The following is a 24,866-nucleotide window of genomic DNA, read 5'->3' as shown; positions in this document are numbered from 1 at the left end:
CTTGCTGAACCGCTCGGTAAACCGGAACTCCCTCAGCATCCAAGGTGGAAGGAGAGAACTGAGTAACAAGTCCATGAAGTAGATCAGGTTGCTCAGCAAACAGATCCGGTAGATGTTTTCTCATCGTCTCCTCCAGCGCAGTTGCATGGTTTCCTGGAACTCCATACCATACTTTTGGGGAGCCAAAGTGATTATAGTTCACTGAATATAGGTGATGGTCCTCGACATGCTGTTTACGAATCAATAATAACAAACATTTTTGGTGAAATTGAGAAAACCAAAAAAAATAATAATCATAGAGATCTGTGAGAGTGTGATCTTACCCAACAAAACGTCGAGAAACACATGCCAACATAGAGCCATGGCACGACAACACCTGAGATATCACAAGGCTCATACGACAATAAAGAGCCAGGAAGACGAGGTAAGTTATTCAAGTTCCAACCAGAATGTATGTATTGATCCACTTCAGTATCTCCAGTCAACATGTCGACTCCTTTGTAAAATCCACTTCCAAGCACCCGTCTCTCCAGGTCTGCTCCATAATAGACCTGCCAACCACAGGACATCTAATGACAAAACTGTTGACAAAAATAACTATGTGGTTTTTTTAGTTATATTTAAGAAACGCTTTTAAGTTATTATATTTTAATTTTTAGTTATTGTTTTGGGCTTTTTTTTTCTAAGTCGCAGAAATCTTTTAAGAAACCGGCAAAATCTCTTAAGTATGGCAAAATCTATTAAAATCTTATTTTTCCTGTTTTTTATTATATGGTCTACTTATTTTTAGAATCATGAATCAAAAACCAAACCATTCAAGGGGGAATGCAATGTACCTCGACTTCATCTGTTGGTTTCTCAATGATCCTCCAGTACTCACCTTCGATTTCCTCAACAGATGGGGCCCATTCGGTATCTGCAGCATTGTCTTTTCTTTCGAAGTATGATTTCTTGAAAGATCGATCATATTTCTCAAACTCCTTAAGAGTGAAATCTGAACCAGAGCTGAAACCAAATTTCTCTTCTTCGGTCTTCTCGGGAGAGGAAACGGAGCCATGTATTTTCTTGGGTAAAGCCACACTCGGCTTTCTTCCTCGTTTACGTTTTCTTCCCTTAGGTTTCTCCTTCTTCTTCATGGCCTCTCTGTTCTGAAGCAGATCCACAATCTGAATACGGGTTGGGAACTTTGTATCCTCCCATAAAGCTCTCTCCTTAAGCCGACAAGGAGGAGACCATTTCAGAGGTGGTATGATTCGACAAATACCATACGGTTCGGCGTAGGAACGTATCTTTTCAATGTAAGCAATTGGATCTTCAAAGTCCTAATAACCAAAATTCAGAATAAAAAATAAGGAAAGAACAAAACATCAACATAACCTCTGAAAACAAGATGGAGAACAGTTAGTAGTACCACTGATGAAGGGCGGAAAGTAGGAGCTACACGAATGTCTGGCCTCCGAGCTTTAGATGGATCCCATCTTCCAAGAACCTACATTATGTCAAAAATAGGTATTTGTAAGCCTTTATGGACTACATTGGATTGGTACAAAGTAAAGTTTACGCTCAGCTCCGAGAATCACTTTGGCCTTACCTTCCGATGACGGGGACTACTAGGAGGGTCTACATTAGTGTCCTTGTCCTGAAAAAAAAAAAAAAAGAAGGACATTAGTATGCAAAAAAAATTAAGATGCTAGGGGAAGGCTACACTTTGATATCGAAAAACTTCAGAGTCGGATTTCCAATAAATCCAAATATGGTGATGGTGACATTAGTATGCTTGAGAAAAACATCAAAAGAAAATTAAGATGCTAGGAAGACGCTACACTCTGATATCAAAAAACCTCATAGTCGGATTTCCAATAAATCCAAATAGCAAAAGTAAATGAAAGCAAAATGGTGATGATGAAATTAGTATGCTTGAGAAAAACATGAAGAGAAAATTAAGATGATAGGAGGAGGCTACACTCTGATATCGAAAAACCTCAGAGTCAGATTTCCAATAAATGCAAATAGCAAAAGTAAATGAAAGCAAAATGGTGATGGTGAAATTAGTATGCTTGAGAAAAACATCAAGAGAAAATTAAGATGCTAGGACGAGGCTATACTCTGATATTGAAAAATCTCAGAGTCAGATTTCTAGCAAATCCAAATAGCAAAAGTAAATGAAAGCAAAATGGTGATGGTGAAATTAGTATGCTTGATAAAAACATCAAGAGAAAATTAAATTGCTAGGACGAGGCTACACTCTGATATCGAAAAACCTCGGAGCCAAATTTCTAGTAAATCCAAATAGCAAAAGTAAATGAAAGCAAAGTGGTGATGGTGAAATTAGTATGCTTGAGAAAAATATCAAGAGAAAATTAAGATGCTAGGACGAGGCTACACTCTGATATCAAAAATAGCAAAAGCAAATGAAAGCAAAATGGTGTAGGGGAAATCATGACTCATGAATCAACATTAGTAAATCAAATAAGTAACAGAGTACAACATTTAAGGCAAAAGTCATAATGCAAAACCTATTTTACAGTCTCAATATTGTCAAATCAAGTATGTAAATATAGAGTAAGATCTGTAGCAATAACTAGATGATAATACTATATACATGATTCATCAATAAATCATCTTCATAACTACGCAATTAACCGATGAGATCTTTAGAACTATGGGATTATTCGAAGAATCGTCCTTAGAACTACACGATTGATTGATAAATCGTCCTTCGAACTACACGATGAGTCGAAGAATCATTCTTAGAACTATGCGATTTTTTCGATGAATCATCATCGAAAGCATATAAAGAACATCAAAAGCTTACCTCTTGGATCTGAGCAACACTGAAAGGTTCCATTGAATTGAAACCCATCACTTCATTCCACAAAACCAAGGGGACCCTAATAAGAACCGAGAAGACAAAATATGAGGTACCCAGAGGATCAGACAACCCTAACCCTATATCCAATTAAAGTGGTCAGCAAATGGTTAAAAACATATTTATAATAATAATAAAATTATAAAAAAAAAAATCTTAAGATATCATACCAATCAAAAGGACAGGTCAAAATCTCTTATCCCAAACTGTGAGTCTGTGACCATAAAATAGCTTAGGCAAGTAAAAGAAAAATAAAATACCCTGAATTTGGAAAATTGATTGACCTATTTATGTAGTAAACTAGTATTGTAGTAAAGTAGTAATGAGTAAAGGAGACTCAATCCAGAACAAAAGCTAACCGAATAATTACCAGATAAAAATAAAGACAAAAATTTACAATTTAAAAAAAAACATAGATGAGTTAAATTATCGAAAATGAGTTGTTAATATAAGGTAGGTACTAACACTATATGAGTTCACCTAAGAAACTTGTGCGGAAAGTGTCTTTAAAATTAAATCTCCCTGATTTATCGCACAACATATTCAAATATAATGAGCTCAATATTATTATTAACGTACTATAAAAATTGGATTTTTTTTTTTTGAGAGTATTCAGACAGAGACAGACAAAAGAGGAAGATAGAAGCGAGACTGTGGGAAGAGGACGAGGAAGTTGGAGAACAAATAACCGCCAAAACTAAAAAACTCGTACGTACGATTCCATTTAATTTTTAAGTCAAAGATACGACATAAACCCTCCACTTCTATGTTATTTTACATTTTTGTGACATTATTCTCTTCTTTCTCCTCTTTTGTCCCTCTTCCGTAGATTTTATATGACGTTTGATTTTTCGGTTCGGTTCAGTTCGATTGAGTTAATTTGATTCTTTGGTTCAGTTGCGGTACTTTGATTCGGGTTCAAGCTTTTTAGATTTTGGAAAATTATTCTGAAATAAATCAACTTTTGTATATATATTATTTGCATTTGATTAAAATCATACTACTTGGTAAATTTCGCTCTAGCCGCTTCGATTTCTCGAATTCCGAATTTGGGTTAGATTATGTTCGGTTTTTTCACACGGTATAAAATCCAACTAGTACCATTGTACTAGAGTCTAAATATCAATCAAAAAGCAAACGGTCGATATGATTAGAGACAAATCATTTTGCATTTCTTCTGATCAAAGAAACATATTAGTCTCTTGAAGTATTAAATGATGCTTCTACACATATACAACTTGTACATATAACTTATGGAGATTTATTCAGACATCATACAAATTAAGTGATATTACTAGAACTATACAAATATTATAATCATATTTTGGGTATATTTTATATACTCAGCGTGCTCTTGTTGCACGTTATCAGAACCATACAAATCTTCTTTACGGCGGTTGTATATTAAATAAGTCTGCCGTAAAACGCTAAGCGGCAATGTCGATTAATTTACATTATGTTGCCACTGATTTAAAGAAAATGGCTGAGTTATGAGCAAACGGCTAACTTACGGGTATAATCCAGTCTGACGTTACGGCTGACTTAATGAAACATGTATGAGTTATGAGAAAATGGTTGAGTTACGAGTGTAACCCAACTGTAATTTTGGCTGAGTTTCTACCTGATAGTTGATTTGTCAAAAAATTGGCTGAGTTAATACTTTGACACGGCTTAATTAACTTTTTTCCGGATAGCTGAGTTATTAACGACGACTTACTTTTTTATGTCGTTACGGCTGATTTAGGTTTAAGTATCATAAATCTGCCGTAATGAGCTGGATTAACAAATCAGCAAAAGATCAATTACCAGAATAACATGCAATTACAGCCGACTTATGAAACGATACGGCTGAGTTACAGTTTTTCAGTTGATTTACGACATTAAACGGCTGAATTTGGCAGCCATGTTTCGTTTTTAATTACTGTAATAGTATTTATGTTGCGACTGATTTATAGTTTTGTTTGTTGGCTTGTTTAATTAGGTTGATTTACATGTTCGTTTGGTGGATTTCTTGCCACTTCATCAATTAAAAAATAACGTTGAATGAATCATTTCATGTCATCATCATCAAAAGAAATATGAAACGTCTTTTTCTACTTGTCTTGTTCTTTACCTTGTTCAAAAAAGATTTACATGTTCTTCACCTTGTTCTTCACATCAACAGAGATATCCAGAACTTAAATTTTGAACATCCAATTCGTTATCATCTTCATGTTCTTCACCTTGTCTTCACATCAACAGAGATATCCAGAACTTAAATTTTGAACATCCAATTCGTTATCATCTTCATGTTCTTCACCTTGTCTTCACATCAACAGAGATATCCAGAACTTAAATTTTGAACATCCAATTCGTTATCGTCTTCCTCATTATTCTTCATTTTTGTTCATCATGCTCTGATATGTGATGGATCCGGTTCCGGCAATTATTGTTTCCGATAATTGGGTAAAACACAAATATGTATTTAATACCGATGATAGAGGCTGTAGAGTTGTGCAGATAGATGCGAAAAACTTGTTTGATGTAGTATTGTAGTAATACATTTGTTTACTTTCGTTTATTTCTTCTAATAACTCAGCCGAGAAACAATATAAATTATTTGTTTACGTTCAGTTTTTTTTTTGTAAAAGTCAGCCGCAAGCAATATAAATCAGCCGTCATATGAATTTACGCAACATTTCATCTTTCGTGAAGAATTATAACTCAGCCGCAAAGCAATATAAGTCAGCCGTCATATGAATCTATGCAACCTTTCGACTTCTGTGAAGTATTATAACCCAGCGGCGAAGTAATATAATCAGTCGTCATATGAATCTAAATTTCGTCTTTCGTGAAGTATTATAACTCAGCCCGCTAAACAATATAAATCAGCTGTCATATGAATCTACGCAATATTTTGTCTTCCGTGAAGTATTATAACTCAGCCGTGAAGCAATATAAATCAGCCGTCATGAATCTACGCAAGCTTTTGTCTTCTGTGAAGTATTATAACTTGACAGCGAAGCAATATAAATCAGTCGTCATATAAATCTACCCAACGTTTCATCTTCCATGAAATATTATAACTCGGCCGCAAAACAATATAAATCAGCCGTCATATGAATCTACGCAACCTTTCGTCTTCCGTGAAGTATTATAGCTCAGCCGCGAAACAATATAAATCAGCCGTCATATAAATCTATGCAACATTTTATCTTCCGTGAAATATTATAACTCAGCTATCAAATCGAGTATATCAAACAAATCAATCGTCATATGTAAATCAACGACAGCGACAATCAGTCGCTAAGCATCGATAAAAACCATCTATCAGCCAAAAAACATTTTAAATCACGGATTATTTTCGGAACACTCAAAAATAAAGATTCGACACATACTAGAACATGAGTGTAGACGTAATGCAACAGCAATGACGTCGATGGAGAGAGAGATAGAGAGAGAAAGACGATGACATAGAATTTTTTAATATTTTCGAAATTAAAAAGAAAAAAAATAATTTAAAATGTTAATTGTATTTACACGCAAGATAATAATATATGAATAATTTTTTTAAAAATATATATAAGATATTAGCAATATTTTTACTTTTCTCTAACAATAGAATAATTTTTTCAATAACTTATTTGACATCAAGAGCCAATGGCTTCATTTAAAGATGTTTCTTTATTCTTCCACGAAAAAAAAAACATATATATAGGTCTCCGACAATTGAGCTTTGTTGCAGCTGGACAGATAAAATCCAAGAAAAAGAGAAAAATAAGTAAATAACAAACCCATAAAGATGGAACATATCAGTCACTGACGTCTATTATTAATTTATGTCTTACATTGGATAAAATGTTTCTGAGCTCTATTGTTGGTTTCATTACTAAAACCAGTTTTTTGGACCAAGCCTTGCTTTTTTTCCAAGTACCATAGTTTGGTTGTCTTGGTGAATAGAAACAGGATTCAGGACTGCTTCTAGCTCACCACAGGATGCTGCTATTAGTCCTGGATACAAATAAATGGAATTTGATTCAAATTTTCTGAGCATATTGATCATATAAAAAAAAAGTTTTGGAGGTTTTATATGAAACAATGACTAGAACTCTGACCTAAGAACAGAGGAGATACTTTCCCGGGTCTCGATTTGTACTCAGGATGGAATTGAGCTCCTATGAAAAAAGGATGGCCTGGAACTTCTACTATCTCCATGCGCTCCCCAGTTTCATCTTTTGCAGCGAAAGAGAGACCCGCCTTCTCGAGGCTTGCAACAATATCAGGATTCACCTGCAAGAAACCAGTAACTTGTATCAAGAAATGGCTAAGCTTTAAGAAAATAAAATGTGTATTCAGGCTTGCAAGAAACCTTACCTCGTATCTATGGCGATGCCTCTCATCGACAAACTCTTTGTTCCCATATCTGTAAAAAGCAGTTTACATAAGTAGTAAATCTAGCATTGGGAGAATTGATTTGGATCAATAAATGGTTTCTTACAATCTTGCAGATTTGCTGTCCTTGACATGAAAATAGGCTCTCCTCGAGCCTAATCGCATTGTGCCTCCCATATGAGTCGTGGAGCCCTCAGGCATGAATATGATACATGGATGTTTGGTTTCAGGTTTAAACTCTGTGCTATTTGCATCAGGCAAGCAGAGAAGTGAGCGTGCAAACTCGATGACAGCGATCTGCATCCCAAGACAAATACCGAGGAAAGGGATATTGTTTTCTCGGGAGTATTTTGCTGCAAGAATCATCCCCTCCATTCCCCTATCACCAAACCCTCCAGGTAAAAGAACTCCATCTGCGTCCTGAAAGAAGCTATGTTTTGAACCATCAGGCTTCTCAAAGATTGCCAAAAAATAAATAAACAAACCTTTAGTAACTTCCAAGCAGCCTCATATGCGCGTGAATCCTGCCCAAAAGAGATACAAATTATGTTTCAGAGTATTCATTAAGAGGCTAATTAGCATGAACGTGATGAAGCATACTTATTTACCTCTTTCTTGGTGTTATTTTCGAGATCACAAGATGGAACCATATCAACTACAAGCTTTTTCCGGATAGCCACAGAAGCATGGAAGAGGGCCTAATTAACCAATGAGCAGGGTTATTAAACCAAACCTGAAGAGTAATGTGCCATGAGAGAAAGTGATGTATTAATTTTACCTTCAAGACAGAGAGATAGGAATCTGAGAGATCTGTATATTTCCCCACGATAGCTATTCTCACCTGTAAAACATTTACTTGGGTTTCAAGAAAGAGACATCGAGTTTGGAGACTACAAAACTATTCAATTCTTTGGCAGTTGAGACCCACCGGTACATTTAAATTGTCACTAATTTCTGCCATTGAAGCCCATCTGCCTAAAGAAGGTTCTTTAGCAATACCAGAAAGGTTCAGGACTTTTGAGATTGCTTCATGAGCCTTCTGATCCTGTTTCAAGGGGACAACGAGAAGTGTTGCATCTAATGATAACTTTCGAATATCATGCATCACAGTAGTTGAAAACTCGTACCTTCAGCATCAAAGGAATGTGCCAGATGTTGTGAACATCATAGAGTGAGAAGATATTCTGAATCTGAAAACAAGTGTGGAAGCTGATTATTTAACCGAGAATTTCGAGTGAACAAGATTACAAGACAACAAGGAAATCAAAAACAAGATGCATCATACCGGAAGATAGCAAAGTCGAGATAGCTTTGCTTTTACATTCTCCTCAAGTACCTAACAGTAAGAGAAAGTTCGAGTTTATATAACAGAACAAGAAGATATATATACAGACACCAAGATGAACAGGTTAAAACCTTTGTGCTCCGACAAGCTATGATATTAGGTGTCAATCTCAAGCTTCGTAGATCTCTTATGCTGTGCTGTGTTGGTTTTGTTTTCTGAAATAAGAGATTCAAAACAAATGAAGTTTCTCAAAGACATATTACTTCTAGAAAATGTATATACATACCTGTTCACCAACAACACTGAGCACAGGCACGAGAGTAACATGGATCAGGCAAAAGTTATCAGGCCCTACTTTGTATGATAATTGGCTAAGTGCTTCAGTGAAAGGCCTGGACTCATTATCTCCTGCAAACACACAAAGATTTCTCTGTATTTATACACAGAAGAAGGCAAGAAGCAAACAAAAAGAAAAATGAAATTCTCGGTGTTAAAATGTTACCTATAGTTCCACCTAATTCAATGACGCAAACATCAGGAGGACCTTCTTTTCCATCTACAGGAATCATTGCAACTCTCTCTATCCATTCTCGAATTGTATCAGTGATGTGAGGAACAATCTAAAAAATCCATTACCAACCAAAACTTAGATTTCACAGCTTATTATGATGACAAAGTAGAAATGTTGAAACTATCTTTCATTTACCTGAACAGTCTCTCCTAAGTAATCTCCTTTCCTCTCTTTCTCCATCACATACTGTGACAGTAACAACAACAACAACAAAAGTATTTTAGTTATCGACTTGTGGCAAATAAATCCAAGGATAAACATTATGTAGTTACCTGCTGAATCTTCCCGTAGGTGATGTTGTTATCTCGAGTTAATGTGATATCTAGAAACCTCTCATAGTTTCCAAGATCAAGATCCACCTTTTTTTACAAAACCATCAAAAAAAAATGTTTTAGGTCTTTTAGATCCAAAAGGTAGAGTAACATAGGTGAGTTTTTTTTTTTGTTGTTTTTATGGTTTTTTACCTCACTACCGTCGTCCAAGACAAACACTTCTCCATGTTCGTAAGGAGATATGGTTCCAGCATCATAGTTCAAATAAGGATCTAGAGATAATAAAAACTGGCTTTAGATTGAGTGTTCCGTAAGCAAACATTACATATACATTTTGAACTCAATGAAAAGAAAGATACCAATTTTGATACAAGTAACGCGAAGACCACAAGACTGAAGAAGAACACCAACACTGCTTGCAGTGATTCCTTTTCCTAATCCACTCACAACACCTCCTGTTACAAGCACGTACTTCATCTTTAACTTGTATATCCTGGAACAAACGTCACCAAACCATATATTAAGAAGAAAAAAACAATCAATGAGTTGCAAAATTTCATTCAGATGAACAATTTTATAGAGACAGCAGAAGCAAAACCAGATATGAAAAACTGAGAAGCTTTGAAACAGAGGATCTCTGTTTTAAGGTTTTGATATTAGCGGGAAAAAACAAACGTTAGGATTTTGTGGGCTTTGAGAGAAGGAGAGGTAGCAATTTATAAGAGAAGAGAAGCAGTGGGCATATTCCCTTCCATCTTTTAAAACCCATAGAAGATAACAATCCTCCACTTTATTTAGTTTAAATTCAATATTTTAAATATATGCATTTCATGAGTTTTTAATATTATGAGACTCTAAAGCTAAATCTTATTAGATTATAATGATATCTTTATTTGAAATTATCTAAGAATATGAATACTTTCTTTGGTAACTAAGATTTCCTTAAGCCATATGATCATTTGCATTTAAACATTAGATATCGTTTTTATGATGGTACATATATTCTATAGTACTAGACCTTTATGAAAAATCTAGAACATATATAATGATGGTGGATTTGAGGCAATTGGCCAAAAAGACATGTATTTAGAAGTTTTGCCTTTTAAAATAAGATATTTAAGTATTAATTTTACAATCTTAAAAGTCATAAATCAACTTTAAAAACACATAAAGCTATCGGAAACTTCGAGAAGTCTGTACTAAAGATAAAAACTACAATAGCATTAGCGGTGTCAAAATGGGTTAAATCTCATGGGTCGACACGATAGCCAAATTGTTTTATTATTTGGATCTTAATGAGTTAAATCTCATGGGTCAACACGATAGCCCAAATTGGTTAAATGAGTTATGGGTCAATAGGTTTATGGATTATATGGATTGGGTTAGAATGATTTATAGTAACTTTCAATTCATTAATTTTCAAATCTGTCATCATTATCTTCATACTATCAAGTTACTGAGTTATGGATTGATTTGAATTGGTTTAACTATTTCGACACCCCTAGAAGCACAAACCACCAAGCCACTCTATAAATTATTCCCTCATGCCCCATTGTTTTTGACACTTTCGCTTGTCCATTGGAAATTATGGATTTAAGCCTCAAGACAGATGGAGAATTACAACAACAACAAAAAAAAAAAAAAAATCCTCACTTTGACCATAAATCTAGATTATGGGTGCAAATGACTGGAAAAATAATTGAGTTGAAAAAGATGAGTTATATATCATTCAACTTATCATTCTGTTATATTAGTAGATGACTAGTTAAACATATTTCTTCTTTTTGTAATTTGTTCATTTTATAATTTTTTCATTTTAAATGGTGAAAATTAAATGAATGTTCTTTAACCTATTTTTATCCCGCAAAAATGTACAAAACCATTTGCACTGTACAGAGTAATCATTTTATAGGTAAGATAAGTCATAGCCTATTGAAATTCTTGAATAAGGTTTCTTAATCTTCTTTTGCTTAGTTTATTTTGTATTGTCTTACAATTGAACATATATTTTGTATAACTACTGTTTTATTTTTTTCAAAATTTTCAAAAGAAGTAAATTTGTTGTTAACTGTCTTGATTGAAGTTTAGCAAATTTCCCATATTTTCTCATTGGTGTGGAGGTTAGACACAATTGTGATATTGCAGTAGAATGAAGCATTTGGTCAAAAAATAGTTTGAGACTGAAAAAAAAAAATCGATTTTAAAAATTTGATCATTTTTATAATTATTTGTAATAGATAAATGTCAAAGTTTAAGGTAATGAAAGAGAAGAATCGTTCAACTCACTGAAGATCTCTCCGGCACAAATTGAATATCTTATTAGAGAATTTGTCAGATTCTCCCCACAAACAGTCATTTTACGTATGTGTTTGTAGCTCAGAATTTTTTTTCACTCATAGATATTTCTTTTACCATTCATTCTATTTTACATTGTAATGAACATTTGAAGTCTTGAAAGTATCTAATTTGTATTGGTGTTACACCAAACTCTTTCTATTGGTTTTATGGGTGCAAATGATTGAAAAAACAATTGAGTTGAAAAAGATGAGCTAAATATCATTCAACTTACTATTCTATTAGATTAGAGTAGTAGATGGACTACTTATACATTTTTTTCTTTTTGTAATTTTTTCATTTTTCTAGTTTTTCGTTTCAAATGGTGAAGATTAAATGAATGTTTGTTCAAAGAAAAAATGAATGTTCTTTAACCAAAGTGTACAAAAACCATTTGCACCAATAGTTGTTGGTGTCACTCCATGTTTATGCAGAGTAAGCTGTGATGAAAATAGGCATTGAACTAAAAGGCTTCACTTTATAGGTAAGATAAGTCTAGCCTATTGAAATTCTTGAATAAGGAGGTTTCTTAATTTATTTAGTATTGTCTTACAATTGAACATATATTTTGTATACATTACTGTTTTTATTTTGTTCAAAATCTTAAAAATAAGTAAAGTGGTTGTTAACTGTTTGATTTCCCATATTTTCTCATTGGTGTAGAGTCTAGACACAATTGTGATAAATGCCAAAGTAATAAAAATGAAGAATCTTGACACAAATTGAACAGTCATTTTACATATATGTCTCTATAGCTCAGAATTTATTTTCAAACACAGATTTTTTTTTTTAGCATTCATATATTTTACATTACATTACATTGTACTCAACATTTGAAGTCTGGAAAGTTATATTTAATTTATATTGGTGTTACAACAAACTCTTGGGGATCAATAAACACAGATATAGATATTGATTTAAGCCTTCTTAGCTCTTTTAATTGAAGCTTTGTTGATTGCATCAGAGATCTCTCTCCGTCTTTTGGCATTGTTTTTGTTGATCTCTCCAGTATTGTTGTTATTGGTTTGAGCATTTGTTCCTCCAGAGCTCTTGTTAGCTGCTGCTTTCAATGCTTCTTGCACAAACACCTTCAATCTCCACAAGGTAACATCCGTCTGTTCGAAAAACAGAGAGAATACCGTTAAAAACCTGAAATTTCTTATGCCAAAACCACAAAGAAACAAGAACACGATTTTGATGTTTACCTGAACATCGATGTCAAGCTCAACTTCTGGTGCTCCAGCCGGAAAACTCGGGTTGCTCTCTGAAACCATTTTTAACGCTTTCGACAGATCCTCAGGAGAGAGTCGACCTAGAGCTGCAGACAGTCCCTTCTTTTCTTGAGTGGACAATTTCCTGTTCATTTCAAATCCAAACGAAAACTCTGTTAAGGACCCTTCATTAAGACCGTTCATTAAGGGTAAAATGATTTAACAGAAGAGGTTATTAACCTGCATCTCTGAACTACTGATTCCCGGAGTCTCTCCAGCTCAAGATCGATCTCATATAGCTAAAGATATGTGCAAAAAAAAACTCATCAAAACGGAGCTACTATTTTCCATGGCCTGAAACAGAGCAACAAGTAGAAATTAAATAGGTTTTTTTATTATTATTTTGCTTACTTCATTGCTTAAATCCCTAGTCATTTCCGCTTGTGCAGCCTCCAGAGTAAGCTGTTTATTTGCATGCTCCTCAGCTTCTTCGTCTGCTTGTTTCTTTTCCTGTTCACACCAAAGCAATTATGTTAACACACTGTTACAAAAAGGTGATTAATTGGAAACTGAACATTTGGTTGTACCTCTTCTACAAGTTTAGGCATTATGTGAATCCATTTCTCCTCGAATTTTTGCAACAGAGATTGAGCCATCACATAGACGTCTTCTTTTGCTTCGTTATACTTCATCGCATTCTTGAAAACTAGCCTAACATCAGCATATATCTCCCGGACATTGCTATAATCTGAACCCTCCATTTTCTTTTTGATCGTTCCCAAGTCCATTGGCTTCTCTATAACCTGTTTAAGTAAATGAACACAAGCTATCGACATATATCAAAAAACTCATTTCAACATTTATCGAAAACAGTTGATTTTACCATACATTTAAGTAAAATAGCAAAAGTTTGTAACTTTACCTTGTAATAATCATGGAGTCCAAGTCCTTTAACATCAACAGGCTCCATGAATGGCCATGCCCATTTATTTTGAGTAATCTAAGGTATTAGAAGACGAAAGGTTCAAATGCAGCAAACACTGAGCAAAATCTTTGCTTTGGCAAATTGGCAAACTAAGGAAGCATCAAACGAAGTAAATCAAAATCCTAAGCTTTCGTATCAAAAGAAGAAAAAGGGATAAAGTTTTTTCTTGCTTACCTGACGAAACATTGTAGCAAATTGACGCATAAGTTCGGGGCTGGAAACATGTTTTCCCTTTGTTTTATCTTTCCCAGCCGAGTTACATTTCGAGATATTTGGTTGAGAAATCGCAATCTTTTTCCCTCCTGAGTTACTCTTAGAAGTATTAGTTTGAGCTGCTCCATCTTTGGTAGAGTAAAAGTGTTCAACCTCCACAACTTTATGCTCAAGCTGCCATCACATACAGCCAGTAAGAGACTCGACACTAAGCAAGTCATGGCGTCAAGTGAAAAGCAATTCATTTTTACCTGATTCACTCTTTCAGTAATATCATCTATGCAAGTCCCAAAATCCTCAAGCTCACTGACCCCATTTCCATTGAAAACAACAAGCTCCGAATTCTCGACATCACAGTTTTGCACAAGCACAGGTTCCTCCTAAACAGTGACACAAACTAATCAAAAAAAGCTTCAACACAGCACCACGCATCTTTCTACAATAAACTCAAAACTGATAATTGAGTTTGTATACAAATTCTAGCTACTTAAAAGTGTTCAAATTGAACAAAGTTGGAGACTTTATAATAACCCAAAACCTCAAAAGAAGGTGACTTCTCAGCAGAAGAGCTAGATTAACAGACGGAATCAAAGGTAAGCTAAAATGTTGTAATAAACAAAGTCTGGGATTGAATCCAAAGAGAGGCTGCAACTTAACCAGGAAGTAATAATAAACTTATGTACCTTGACATGTACAGACATTAGAGAAGAGTAGTAGTGACTCACGAGAGCTTTTTCGAAGGATTCAGAAAGACAGACGCATGTCGGAGGAAGAAGAAGAAGACGGAAGAGAACGCGTTTCTCCGGTTTAGGGTTTACAACGAATAGGCTTTTTTCGAAAAACTCTTTGTATCAATATGGGCTTCTCTGTTCGGCCCATTAATAAACAGACAAAATTACGCGGTTTTATTACCAGCTAAAATATCGGGTTTGTTGTCTTTTTTTTTTAAATGTAAAATTGAAAGAAAAAAAGAAAGAAAAAATAATCTGAAACGTAAACTAGTATTTTCATTTTAAATGTAAATGTAAACTAGTATTTTCATTTTCCTCTATAGAAAGAAAGAAAAAAAAATATCATCTGAAACGTCATATAAAAATAATTATCTTCATTTTTTTGTATTTTAACTATAATACTTTCTTAAAACCCATAAATTATTTTCCAAAATCATCAGTTAAATTGCCTATAAAGTTATATAAAAGAAAAAAATATTTAACAAGGAAGTTGCAAATGCTACACCTCGCTACATTGGGTCTATAAAAAATACTTCTATAATTTAATACCTAAATTACGTTTTCCTACAATTCTCATGCATTTTTTTTGGTCCTCTTGGCATTTGCCATGCCATTCATGTTACTACAATTAAAAACACTCAATTTTAATATACTTTTAGCAATTTTTCTATTGACCAACATAAAATTCTGAAGACACATTGTTCGGTTGACACCTCTATTTGTTCCAAATGCAGTATAACCATCCAACAACAAAATAATATTATCTTATTACCTCTCAAATCATTTTATATTAAATCTTGTCAAGATTCTCAATTCATTTTGATTATCCACGCGTACCTAACACTGATTAAGTAGCTTATTTTGGTCAAACATGTGGAGACACGGATTTAGTATATTCAAATATTATCCTGTGCCTTCTTCTTCAGACCGCCTCTGTATTAACATCTCAACATGTTCGTCACTACTTCTCCACGCCGCCATAGACGTGCTTTCCACTTATGTACTCCCCATTTTTACATCTATATATATATTTTTTTTGTAGAATTCTAACCCAACCTTAAAAAATATAACTCACATTTGTCTACCAATCAAAATAAAAATATAACTCACATTTTACTTTCATCATCTTCGTAGTATTATATTGTCTTGGATTTCTGAGTAATTGTTATGTCTCCTCCAGCATTGATCGTGTTAGAAGATAGTTTAGCCCACAAATGGAGCAACGACGAGTGGCAGGGTTTCAACGTTTATTCAGGAGATCAAAACCCTAACCCTAACATTAACTTCTTGGTGAAGAAGGCAGCTCAGCAGAATCAGATGACGGTCTCCCACCCATCGGTGAATGAAGAAAGCTTCAGAATGGTCTTACCTCTGGCGATGTCTCCGCCAAGAGACAACGCGGTGCCGCTTCCTGTTCTTCCCCAGCCGATGATGAAACAACGGAAGAAGTTTAGCCACCAAGAATCCATGCTTTCTCTAAGGAAAACTAGGTATCCTGAGAAAAACTTCTACCAAGAAGAAGAAGAATTCAAGTGCAACGCCTTCTGTTTATCCCTCCCTGGGTTTGGGAAAAAACCTGTGAGGTCACCAAAAAGCGAGGATTCTATGAAGAAGAAGATGATCAAACCGTCATCATTCTCAGATTCCACTGCAGGATCCCTAAGCGCTTCCCTCGAGAAATTTGAGTGTGGCTCATGGGCTTCAGCGACAGCTCTAGCCCGCGAAAACGGTCGATTGTATTTTGATCTACCGGTGGAGATGATAAGATGTGGCGGTGGAGATGTACAAGAGCCTGTGAGTTCGGGTTTCTTCTTTGACAAGGAAACAGGAAGTCTCGCTTTGAGAAGTGTCCTTAAGAAGAGCAGTTCTCTGTCGGGAAGACAGCTAGGAGGTTCGGCAGAGACATCACCACAACGCCGTGTCAGATTCTCGACCATAACCTCGGATTCTTGCCCGGCTTCGCCACGATCTTGTATAACCCCAAGACTGTTGAAAGCTAGAGATGACTTCAATACGTTCTTAGCGGCACAGAATGCGTGAGAACACACCAACAACAACATAAAAAAAAAAAACACTTCTCAGTTCTCACTAAGACATTACAATAATATATACGAATGCTCGGTCTGTATATATCAGTGGAGAGATCATGTTCATCTTCTTTTTAGATTCGAGACTCCTCTACGTTATAAAATCGATGAAAGACACTGAGCATTTGAAAAATATGCTCTGCTTTGATTTCCTCTGTTTTTTTTCTCTTCATAATTCTCCTTTTTTACGAATGTGAAAGGTACCAAATTTTTTCCTTCATTATTTTAAGATTGGTACATTACACAAAATAGAAAATAAACGGCAAGTACTAAAACCTCGTACATTCTACAAATCCTGTGCCAACTTGATGGTAGGAAAGTGAAAGGAGGCATATGTAGATAAGATTATCTTTACAAGAAGAAAACTTCAACGCCAACAAAAAAAAAAAAAAATGAGAGTTCGGTTAGTAATTCACATACATAGAAAAACATATATATGAATCTCGGACGCAGATCCAAAACGCAAACACGCTCCGGTCAAACGTGACAGCAAACAGATGGATTAGTAGAAGAAAAACGTATCATAGGTAAAGTAAAGTATCGTTATCTTGTTGAACCGTTTGGTTTTATAAAATTTTCAGGTTCTTGAATCGACGAAAACGCGAACGACGTCTAGAATCTTGGCACAGCAAATCGGGCATTTCCCGCCATTATATTTTAGTTCGTTTGCGCATCTCATGCATGTACACATGTGCCCGCATCTGCAGAAAACCAAACGCAATAGATATATTTAATAACGTTTTTTGGAGTCATCACCAAAGCAAAGTAAATAGGGTTACCTGTATAGAAGTGTTTCAATTTGGGTTTCGTTACAAACGCAGCATTTGCGTTTCAAGGGATTTTCAAGGTGAACTGACTTTTGAAGTCCGGCGTTTACGTCCAAACACGTTTTGCCAGAGTCTCTTAGCTCAGACATTTCTTGTTGGAGCTGTAAAATGCTTGATCTCAATTCACTTATAATCTCCATCTCCTGAAACATTTTTTAATGAAATGTAAATGCCAGTCTCATCAAAACTGAAAGAGACATTTCAACAAGAAAAGAAGAGGCTCACATTGGAATGAAGATTGTGCATAGGTGTTGAAGGTGCTGAAGATGGTGCATAGGTGTGCATAGGTGTTGGAGTACTAACTCCTATGTCCTGAGAACTCCATGATCCTGCCGGAGACGGTGCAAATATCTGCGATGATGATTGGCTCAAGTCATCTCTGTCTTCACCTTTCTCTTCTTCTTTACCAGCTTCTTCAATCCGCTGAGCTGGTTGTGTCTGTACACGGGACATTATGAGCTTATCGATCTTCTCTCGTAGTCCGCTCTGGAGGAAACCCGAAACTGTTCCTCTGTTTGAACCATATAACCGATATTAAGATCTTTCTAGAAAGTAATAAAAAAGGGTGTTTGTTTGACTTTGGTTTACCTCTCGAGAAGTCTACATATATCGTCTTTGTCAGATCTAGTGTTCATCACTTCCAGATACCGAGATTTCCTCAGATCTTCCCAATAAGTCCGAGGCCGAGATATTTCTGTAAACCAGTCATTGCTCATGTCTCCGTAATAAGACTGCTCATCCTCATACACTTCTTGCTCTTCCCATCTGTTTTGGAACGAGGTTTCTTGTCTCTCAAGGAACGGAGTCTCTTTTTGAGTTCCATGCTTACCGCTTTCAACCTTGTCCTTTACCTCGTTGCCTAGTATCCGCGGTTCTTGATGAGTTACACTTGTGATCATAGGGCTAATGTTATCAGATTTTCTTTTCAAAACTTCTGCTACGATGGCTTCTTTCAGCTGAAGGTAACTCATCTTTGATTCAGTTTCGTTCTTGCGTAAGATTGCTTCCTCTATGTTACGGTTTTTAGGGCTTGAATACTTTATGGAAGGAGTATCTGGGATAATACTGATTTCTCTTGACCGCATGCTCTCTGTTTCTACGATGGATTGTTGTTGACTCTTCATTCGTTCGGCTTCAGAGGAGGCGTTTGCTGCATTATCCCGGAATTTTTCTCTGTTGCAATTTAAAGACTGAGGAGATAAGAAAAACAAGTTCATGAACTAGTGTCGTAGCCGAGCTCGAAGTCAAGGCTTAATGCATACCTTAGATGAAGAATTTTAGAACAAGGTTGGACTCGATTTATATCGCCTTTCGTGCTACCACGATGACGATCTTGAATCGCTAGACCACGTTTGAGACTCCTTAGTCGCAGCATTGACTGTCCAACAAGAAAAACCAAGAGATAACGATTTTAAAGAGTGAAACCTTATAAAAGTTGTGAGCTGTTTTGTATAAATGACGCAAAGTACGTACCTGGAGGCGACCACGTTGAGGAAACCTAGAAACCGCGTTGCGTCCATGAAGCGATTCCAATTCGCGGTGGCGTTCTCGTACCATATGCACAAGCAAGTCTGACAACGCTTGTCGTCCTCGGATTCGTGGCGAACAAGTAACCACCGGACAACTCCTTTGCTCCGTCGTCTTCGGCGAGTCGACGGCACCGACATTATCTCGAGGAGTTAGCTTCTGTTCGTTACTCAACCTCCGGATCATTTCACCGACTCGGCCCCATTTGCTCTCACCGGAATCAGGAACCGAACCGACAGTCCTGGATTCAATCTCCTTCGTCCGATCAGGACTCTTCGACTCGTTCTCCGACTCAGACTCGCCGTCGATGGGTGGATCCGGAATGTGGATTTCTTGAACGCTCGCTTCTGAGCTGTTGCTCTCTGTTGATCGACCGTTTGATCGGTTCAGCCTCGCCTCCCATATCTGCACAAGAGAAGAAGCTCCTCCAGGACTGTCCGAAGAGTTGTTCCCTTTCCTCGTACGTGGTTTCTCCGGCGATCCAAGACGACAGTTATTGTTCTTTTTCCGCTTGTTCCCGATCAAAGAATCGACTCTGTTCTGGGAACCCTCGTCGGAGATCTCCGGAGGAGCAGCTTTGACTAGAGCTTTCAGATTCTTCTTGAAAACGACGTCGTCCTGCCGTTGGTTGCGATCTCTAAGGACACATCCGAAGCTAGTTCGTAACGAGGCCATTAAAAGCCAATTGACCTATTTGTCAACGATTGCAAACACAAAGACCCATCTCTGATTTTGGATCTTAGAAAAAGATCGATCCAAGGTAATGAAGAATAGAAATCAAAACCTTTCTCTTTTGAAAGGGAAAAGAACAAAAAAGTTGGTTTTGTTTTAGCTAAAAACAGAGCAACCAAAGTGGTGTGTTAGAATCGTAACGATGAAGAAACAGTTAATTCAAGTGAAACAGTATGTTTTGTTATATCTATATTTAGACATAGCACTTAACATTGATACCAAACAAAATATTTAGACATAGCGACGAAAAGTAAAAGAAAAAAATGTGAGTCATAGGATTGTTCTGAGTCTATCCTTTAAACTTGAAACGTGTCGGAGAGAAGAAAAAAAAAAGAAAGAATAAAAAAAAAAAACAGAGTGTAAAAAACAGGGGAAGACAGATTCGGACGAAGACAAAGTATATGTTGAGGTCTCGAGGAAGCTTCTACAAGTTGTTTTGTGAAGTTTTTTCAGCGATGGAATGTAGTATTAAAGATCATTTAACTTTATTGGTTAGTAGTTATTTCTCCTAATTAGATGATTAATTAATGAAAATGAAAGCGTTGAGGTGGAGGGTCCAAAAGCGGAGACTCCAAAGGAGCCGTTGGGTTGAATTAGCCGTTGGCAAGTAGGGACTTTAATTCACACTTGTTAGTTTTCTAATTATCTTTTAAAGTTTTTTTTTTTTTGGTGTGTCTACCATTTAACTTGTGGTTAGTCTGTTTATTTTTCTTTATTCCATGTATTGGTTTGATAATTGAAGGAAAAAAATAAGATATTGGTTTCAACTGTTTTTGGTTTTGAAAAGAAAAGAAAAATCATTACAATTTTGTGTTTGGTTTATTTGTACTTAAACTGGGTTAATTTTATATTTTATATGTTTTTTTTGTTTAAATTTGAAATATATTTAATAACTAGAGAAGTTATTTATAGAGCATCATGAGAAGTCATTTAGATTTCTATAGCACAACAAAATATCAGTTGAACTGGAATTACATTTGGATCAACTACTCTCTTACTTAGGTGGAATTAGTTAGTTTGATTTATCTTCAAGATTTTGTTCCTAACTTAAAAATTACATACTGAAGTTGTGTACTATAAAGTGTAGACGACGATGTCTAGTGTTTTAAATGTAGAAATATTATATAAGAAAATTTAACAATGAATTGTACATATGTTTAAATAACTAAAAAAGAGTTAAGTACCAAAGTTATATAGATAAAAATTCATATATATTCTAAAGATATAAGATTCGTTTCCTATGAGTTATGATCTACTTCATAACTCTCTAGCACTTCTCTTTGATTCTACTGCAACCATGTCTTTCTTTAATATTCTTATATCAAAACCAAAAAAAATTCAGTTGAGTTCGTTTGAATGAAACATTAAAGTGCCGTAAAACATGGTTGCGATCGACTTGCGATCAACAATCTTCTTGGCTTTCTTAATGATGAGTGCCATGAGTAAGGTGAGTCAAACCAAACCAATTAATTAAACAAACAACTATAGAATTAAAATTGTTCTTACAAAACGATATTGTATGTTGACAAAAAAAAAAAAAAACGATATTGTATATAACGATATATGTAGAGTTTTAAATGATTGGCTGGAAATCGTTTTCCCAAACTATTGTGGTGAATGCAAAATGGGTGACGTTCTTATATTGTTTGCTGGTTATGGGAGACCTTTCCCGAAAGTGGATTTGTCGCTGGAGAGCAGATATTAAACATGTTCTAGAGAGTCAGAAGATATCCATGGACCATGAATATGAATACTAGGGATGTTTTCAACTTATTCATTAGCAGGAACCTCATCCACAATATTTTTTATTTAGTGAACAAAAGGATACATTTCAAAACTTATATATATGTCAATATGTGGACATCTATTACAACTACTAACTATATGGTCATTACAGAGGAATTTATAGATGAAACTATTTGTTGCGTATAAAAATTGTATGTTGTAGTCCTATATCATACCATTATAAAGGAGGGGATACAATTTGCAAAATGCTTATTTGACTGGATGTAGAATAAGTCTTTACCATAACTCTTGATAATGTTAGTAGAAGTTATTGTGTTAATAGTAAGATTGAAGACATCGGAATGAGAGAAGGCATTATTCTATCACCGTTCAATTTTGTGGTAATACATTCTGAACTAATATTAGTTCTAATAACTCAAACCTTTTTATTCGTGTCCGAACTATAAACACTGTCATGATAAGTTGTCAAATGATTTTAGTCTAGTTTTCTATCCCATTCTCTTCTCTTCTTCTATCTTTTTGTAATTGACTGGTACCTAATTTAGGAGAGTATAATCGGGAAGACCAAAAAAACAAAAAAATCTTTTGACCAGTGTTATGAAAAATGTCCAAAATAGGAACATGACATCGTTAAATCTTGTCATGGAAGAGACTCTTTGTCTTTTGTGTGGCTAATTTTCCGTAATTTAGTATTTCTCTTTCTCCTTTTCTTCACGCTTTTCCTTTTCTTTTGGTTAACTAGAATTTTGGTATAAGATGAAGAAAAAATAGTGTTCGTCGGCTTGTGTTTGTCTCCGACACCTCCAAATCAATTGATGAGATTTGTCGTCGGCAGCTTTAAGTTTACCTAAAAATCCATCACAGGTTCACAGCAATTTTTTATAAAAAATAAAAAAATGTAGTAGTGTAATTATATATTTTTTCAATAAGAGTGTAATGTTGAGTGTTTATATAATAAACTTGGTTGGAGTCATATACTAACCCCTTTGATTTGACAGTCTCCATCAATCCTCAAAGTTCACACCACAGACAAAGTAAAAAAACAAAAAAAATCGTACCATCTTTGCTTTTTCTTTTATTTTCTTTCTTTACCTCATATAACACTTTCCACGCATTAATACACAAAAACAAAACGAAAAAACACTGCATCCGCAATCTCTCTCTCTATTAGCTAAGTTTACAGAAAATATCAAAACTCTTCTCTTGATCTTTCACAAGCTCCCCAGTTCTAGTATAACCCTCAAGTGACATCAACCTTTTTTGTTGTATTATTATATTTATAAGCTTCTCTTGAAGTTGTATTATATTATATCTATAAGCTTCTTATCTTTCTTTTTTTTGACATCAAAGCTTCTTATCTTATATTGGTATAACATGTGATGAGATCTCCTCACATCATCATTTTACTTGCTCTCTTCTTCTTCATTTCTCTAATCCTCCAAACCCATCAAAGAACCATTGATGATCAAACTCAACAGATTGGCTCCAACGTTGGAGACGTCAATTATGTGGCGGTGACTTCGCCGGAAGGAAGAAAAAAAGAGAGGTTTAGAGTTCGGCGACCGATGAAGACATGGCGGAAAGGGAAGATGTTTGATACCAGTGAACATGGAGTCCCAAGTGGTCCGAATCCCATCTCCAATAGGTAGAATATATATTTTAATACATAGAGCTTGTTGTATGAATATTTTGCCTAGTATTCTAGTATATCTCTTTGCTTCTGAGGTTGCACGTTAAAAAAAAAAAACGACTACTATGTTGTTTGTTGATTTCATAGTTTGAAATTGGCAGGAAATATTTTATTTATTTGGAGTTAATGGAAAAAAATAATTATACATATTTATTTCTTACAAAGGTTTTCGATTAACTCTCACTCCTAGAATTAGTGACACGCTACTTTGTATTGTATAGAACACGGTACCGCTAAAACGGTATTGTTTGACTGACAATTAAAGATTTACGTGAAAATAACAATTACATTACTTTTTTTTTTTTTGTTAAAAGAACAATTACAATTACATTACTTTCTCTTATATTTTTCTTATGAATGAAGTATATCTTTTATGTATAGTTTAGCGAAGAACCATATATATATTGTACAAAAAATAGCAATGAGAAACAATTTTAGGACGAAAATACGTCCAAGGGCCAAGGCCATGGGGTCCCCGGCCGGGTTATTAGATAAACAAAAAAAAAAAAACAAATACACATCTACAAACGCACGCATATGTTAATATATACGTAGTCAAGGGTTTGATGATAAACCATTTTCCATTTTTAGCATGTTTTCTTTGAACATATCCACTACGTTTTATATTCCTGAAGAATCTAATCTCCCATGCAAAGATGGCAACCTGAAAATACATAACTTCGATATAAACTTGTTTCGTCGTTGCTGTTCTTATATTGGTACACTAGTCATTCCACACTTGTTACACGAAAAAAGTATATATAGGAATAGGACATATAAATGACATTAAATAAATATTAAGCTATACATATATCACCTTCCAAGAGCCATATAATCAGGTGTGGCACCGGTAAACCAAGGCATTAGGAGCTCGACTCCTCTTCCTGCGTGGGAATAAAAATGGGTCAACCAAGGTACATAATATTTTCATTTAACAAACTAGAGCAAAATGAAACAAAAAGACGGAAATTTAATGTTATCGATCGTTTAATGTAAAAAAAAAAATGTTATCGATCGTTTACAAAGAACATACACCTCCAAAATTCGAAATTAGGTTAGAACACAACTATATAATTGAGCTAGTTTAAAGACAATATTAGAAGAGCAGAAACTCGCAAGAATGCCAAAATCCAGTGAGTCGATCCACACGTACATAATTCCCAGCCGCCGATCGATTATGTGATGGTAAAAAAAAAAAAATATATATATATATATATAGCTAAACAAGGTGTCAACGTACGTACTTATTGGAAAGTCTTCTAGTATAGTATAGTAGTGTCACATTAAATAGCGCCACGAACCATGCAGTAGGGATCCATAAAAATTAAACTGTTTGGGGATAATTATAGCTAGTACTTGCTTGGTGACTTCAATTCAAGAGGTCCCCCAAACATATACTGGCACATGCATAGCGA

At 35.1% G+C, this 24,866-nt stretch overlaps 6 protein-coding genes across 7 annotated transcripts in view; 2 read left to right on the top strand and 4 right to left on the bottom strand.

Moving 5' to 3' along the window:
* Positions 1-2,933, bottom strand: part of LOC104786066 (lysine-specific demethylase JMJ15-like) — a 5,214-nt gene extending 2,281 nt beyond the window's left edge. Inside the window, exons 1-6 of the mRNA XM_010511390.2 lie at positions 2,816-2,933; positions 1,592-1,639; positions 1,412-1,489; positions 837-1,322; positions 324-551; positions 4-229 (exon numbers count right to left, since the gene is read on the bottom strand). Of these exons, the coding sequence (XP_010509692.1) occupies positions 4-229; positions 324-551; positions 837-1,322; positions 1,412-1,489; positions 1,592-1,639; positions 2,816-2,863 (1,114 nt within the window). The 5' untranslated portion in view covers positions 2,864-2,933. The remainder of the gene's footprint in view (positions 1-3; positions 230-323; positions 552-836; positions 1,323-1,411; positions 1,490-1,591; positions 1,640-2,815) is intronic.
* Positions 6,460-10,125, bottom strand: LOC104786065 (CTP synthase). Its single transcript, XM_010511389.2, has 19 exons — positions 9,967-10,125; positions 9,728-9,861; positions 9,561-9,640; positions 9,369-9,455; positions 9,232-9,282; positions 9,028-9,145; positions 8,812-8,933; positions 8,657-8,740; positions 8,526-8,576; positions 8,368-8,430; positions 8,169-8,285; positions 8,019-8,081; positions 7,849-7,938; positions 7,726-7,764; positions 7,347-7,660; positions 7,223-7,271; positions 6,964-7,138; positions 6,697-6,859; positions 6,460-6,593 (listed from the first exon to the last, which is right to left on the bottom strand). The coding sequence occupies exons 2-18, from the start codon at positions 9,843-9,845 to the stop codon at positions 6,738-6,740; spliced, it is 1,743 nt and encodes a 580-aa protein (XP_010509691.1). The 5' UTR covers positions 9,846-9,861; positions 9,967-10,125; the 3' UTR covers positions 6,460-6,593; positions 6,697-6,737.
* Positions 12,465-14,921, bottom strand: LOC104786064 (transcription factor GTE1). 2 transcript variants are annotated; one of them, XM_010511388.2, is made up of 9 exons: positions 14,837-14,921; positions 14,363-14,491; positions 14,073-14,285; positions 13,836-13,913; positions 13,501-13,716; positions 13,325-13,423; positions 13,154-13,212; positions 12,908-13,058; positions 12,465-12,817 (listed from the first exon to the last, which is right to left on the bottom strand). In XM_010511388.2, the coding sequence occupies exons 3-9, from the start codon at positions 14,100-14,102 to the stop codon at positions 12,620-12,622; spliced, it is 831 nt and encodes a 276-aa protein (XP_010509690.1). In that variant the 5' UTR covers positions 14,103-14,285; positions 14,363-14,491; positions 14,837-14,921; the 3' UTR covers positions 12,465-12,619. The 2 variants fall into 2 exon arrangements, with proteins under 2 accessions (XP_010509690.1, XP_010509689.1); XM_010511387.2 differs by having other exon boundaries at positions 14,795-14,915.
* LOC104786062 lies at positions 15,913-17,147 on the top strand. The gene has a single exon (XM_010511384.1). The coding sequence runs from the start codon at positions 16,010-16,012 to the stop codon at positions 16,880-16,882; it is 873 nt and encodes a 290-aa protein (XP_010509686.1). The 5' UTR covers positions 15,913-16,009; the 3' UTR covers positions 16,883-17,147.
* On the bottom strand, positions 17,129-20,493 carry LOC104786063. The gene is made up of 6 exons (XM_010511386.2): positions 19,230-20,493; positions 19,019-19,134; positions 18,345-18,929; positions 17,982-18,267; positions 17,709-17,899; positions 17,129-17,630 (listed from the first exon to the last, which is right to left on the bottom strand). The coding sequence occupies exons 1-6, from the start codon at positions 19,956-19,958 to the stop codon at positions 17,507-17,509; spliced, it is 2,031 nt and encodes a 676-aa protein (XP_010509688.1). The 5' UTR covers positions 19,959-20,493; the 3' UTR covers positions 17,129-17,506.
* LOC109132978 (CLAVATA3/ESR (CLE)-related protein 42-like) lies at positions 22,896-23,568 on the top strand. The gene has a single exon (XM_019245495.1). It carries the CDS (start codon positions 23,141-23,143, stop codon positions 23,408-23,410), a length of 270 nt encoding a protein of 89 aa, XP_019101040.1. The 5' UTR covers positions 22,896-23,140; the 3' UTR covers positions 23,411-23,568.

Source organism: Camelina sativa, chromosome 5 (assembly GCF_000633955.1).
Source record: "Camelina sativa cultivar DH55 chromosome 5, Cs, whole genome shotgun sequence".
NCBI lineage: Eukaryota > Viridiplantae > Streptophyta > Magnoliopsida > Brassicales > Brassicaceae > Camelina > Camelina sativa.
Note: the sequence above shows the minus strand (reverse complement) of the source record. Positions and strands in the feature narration are given on the sequence as shown.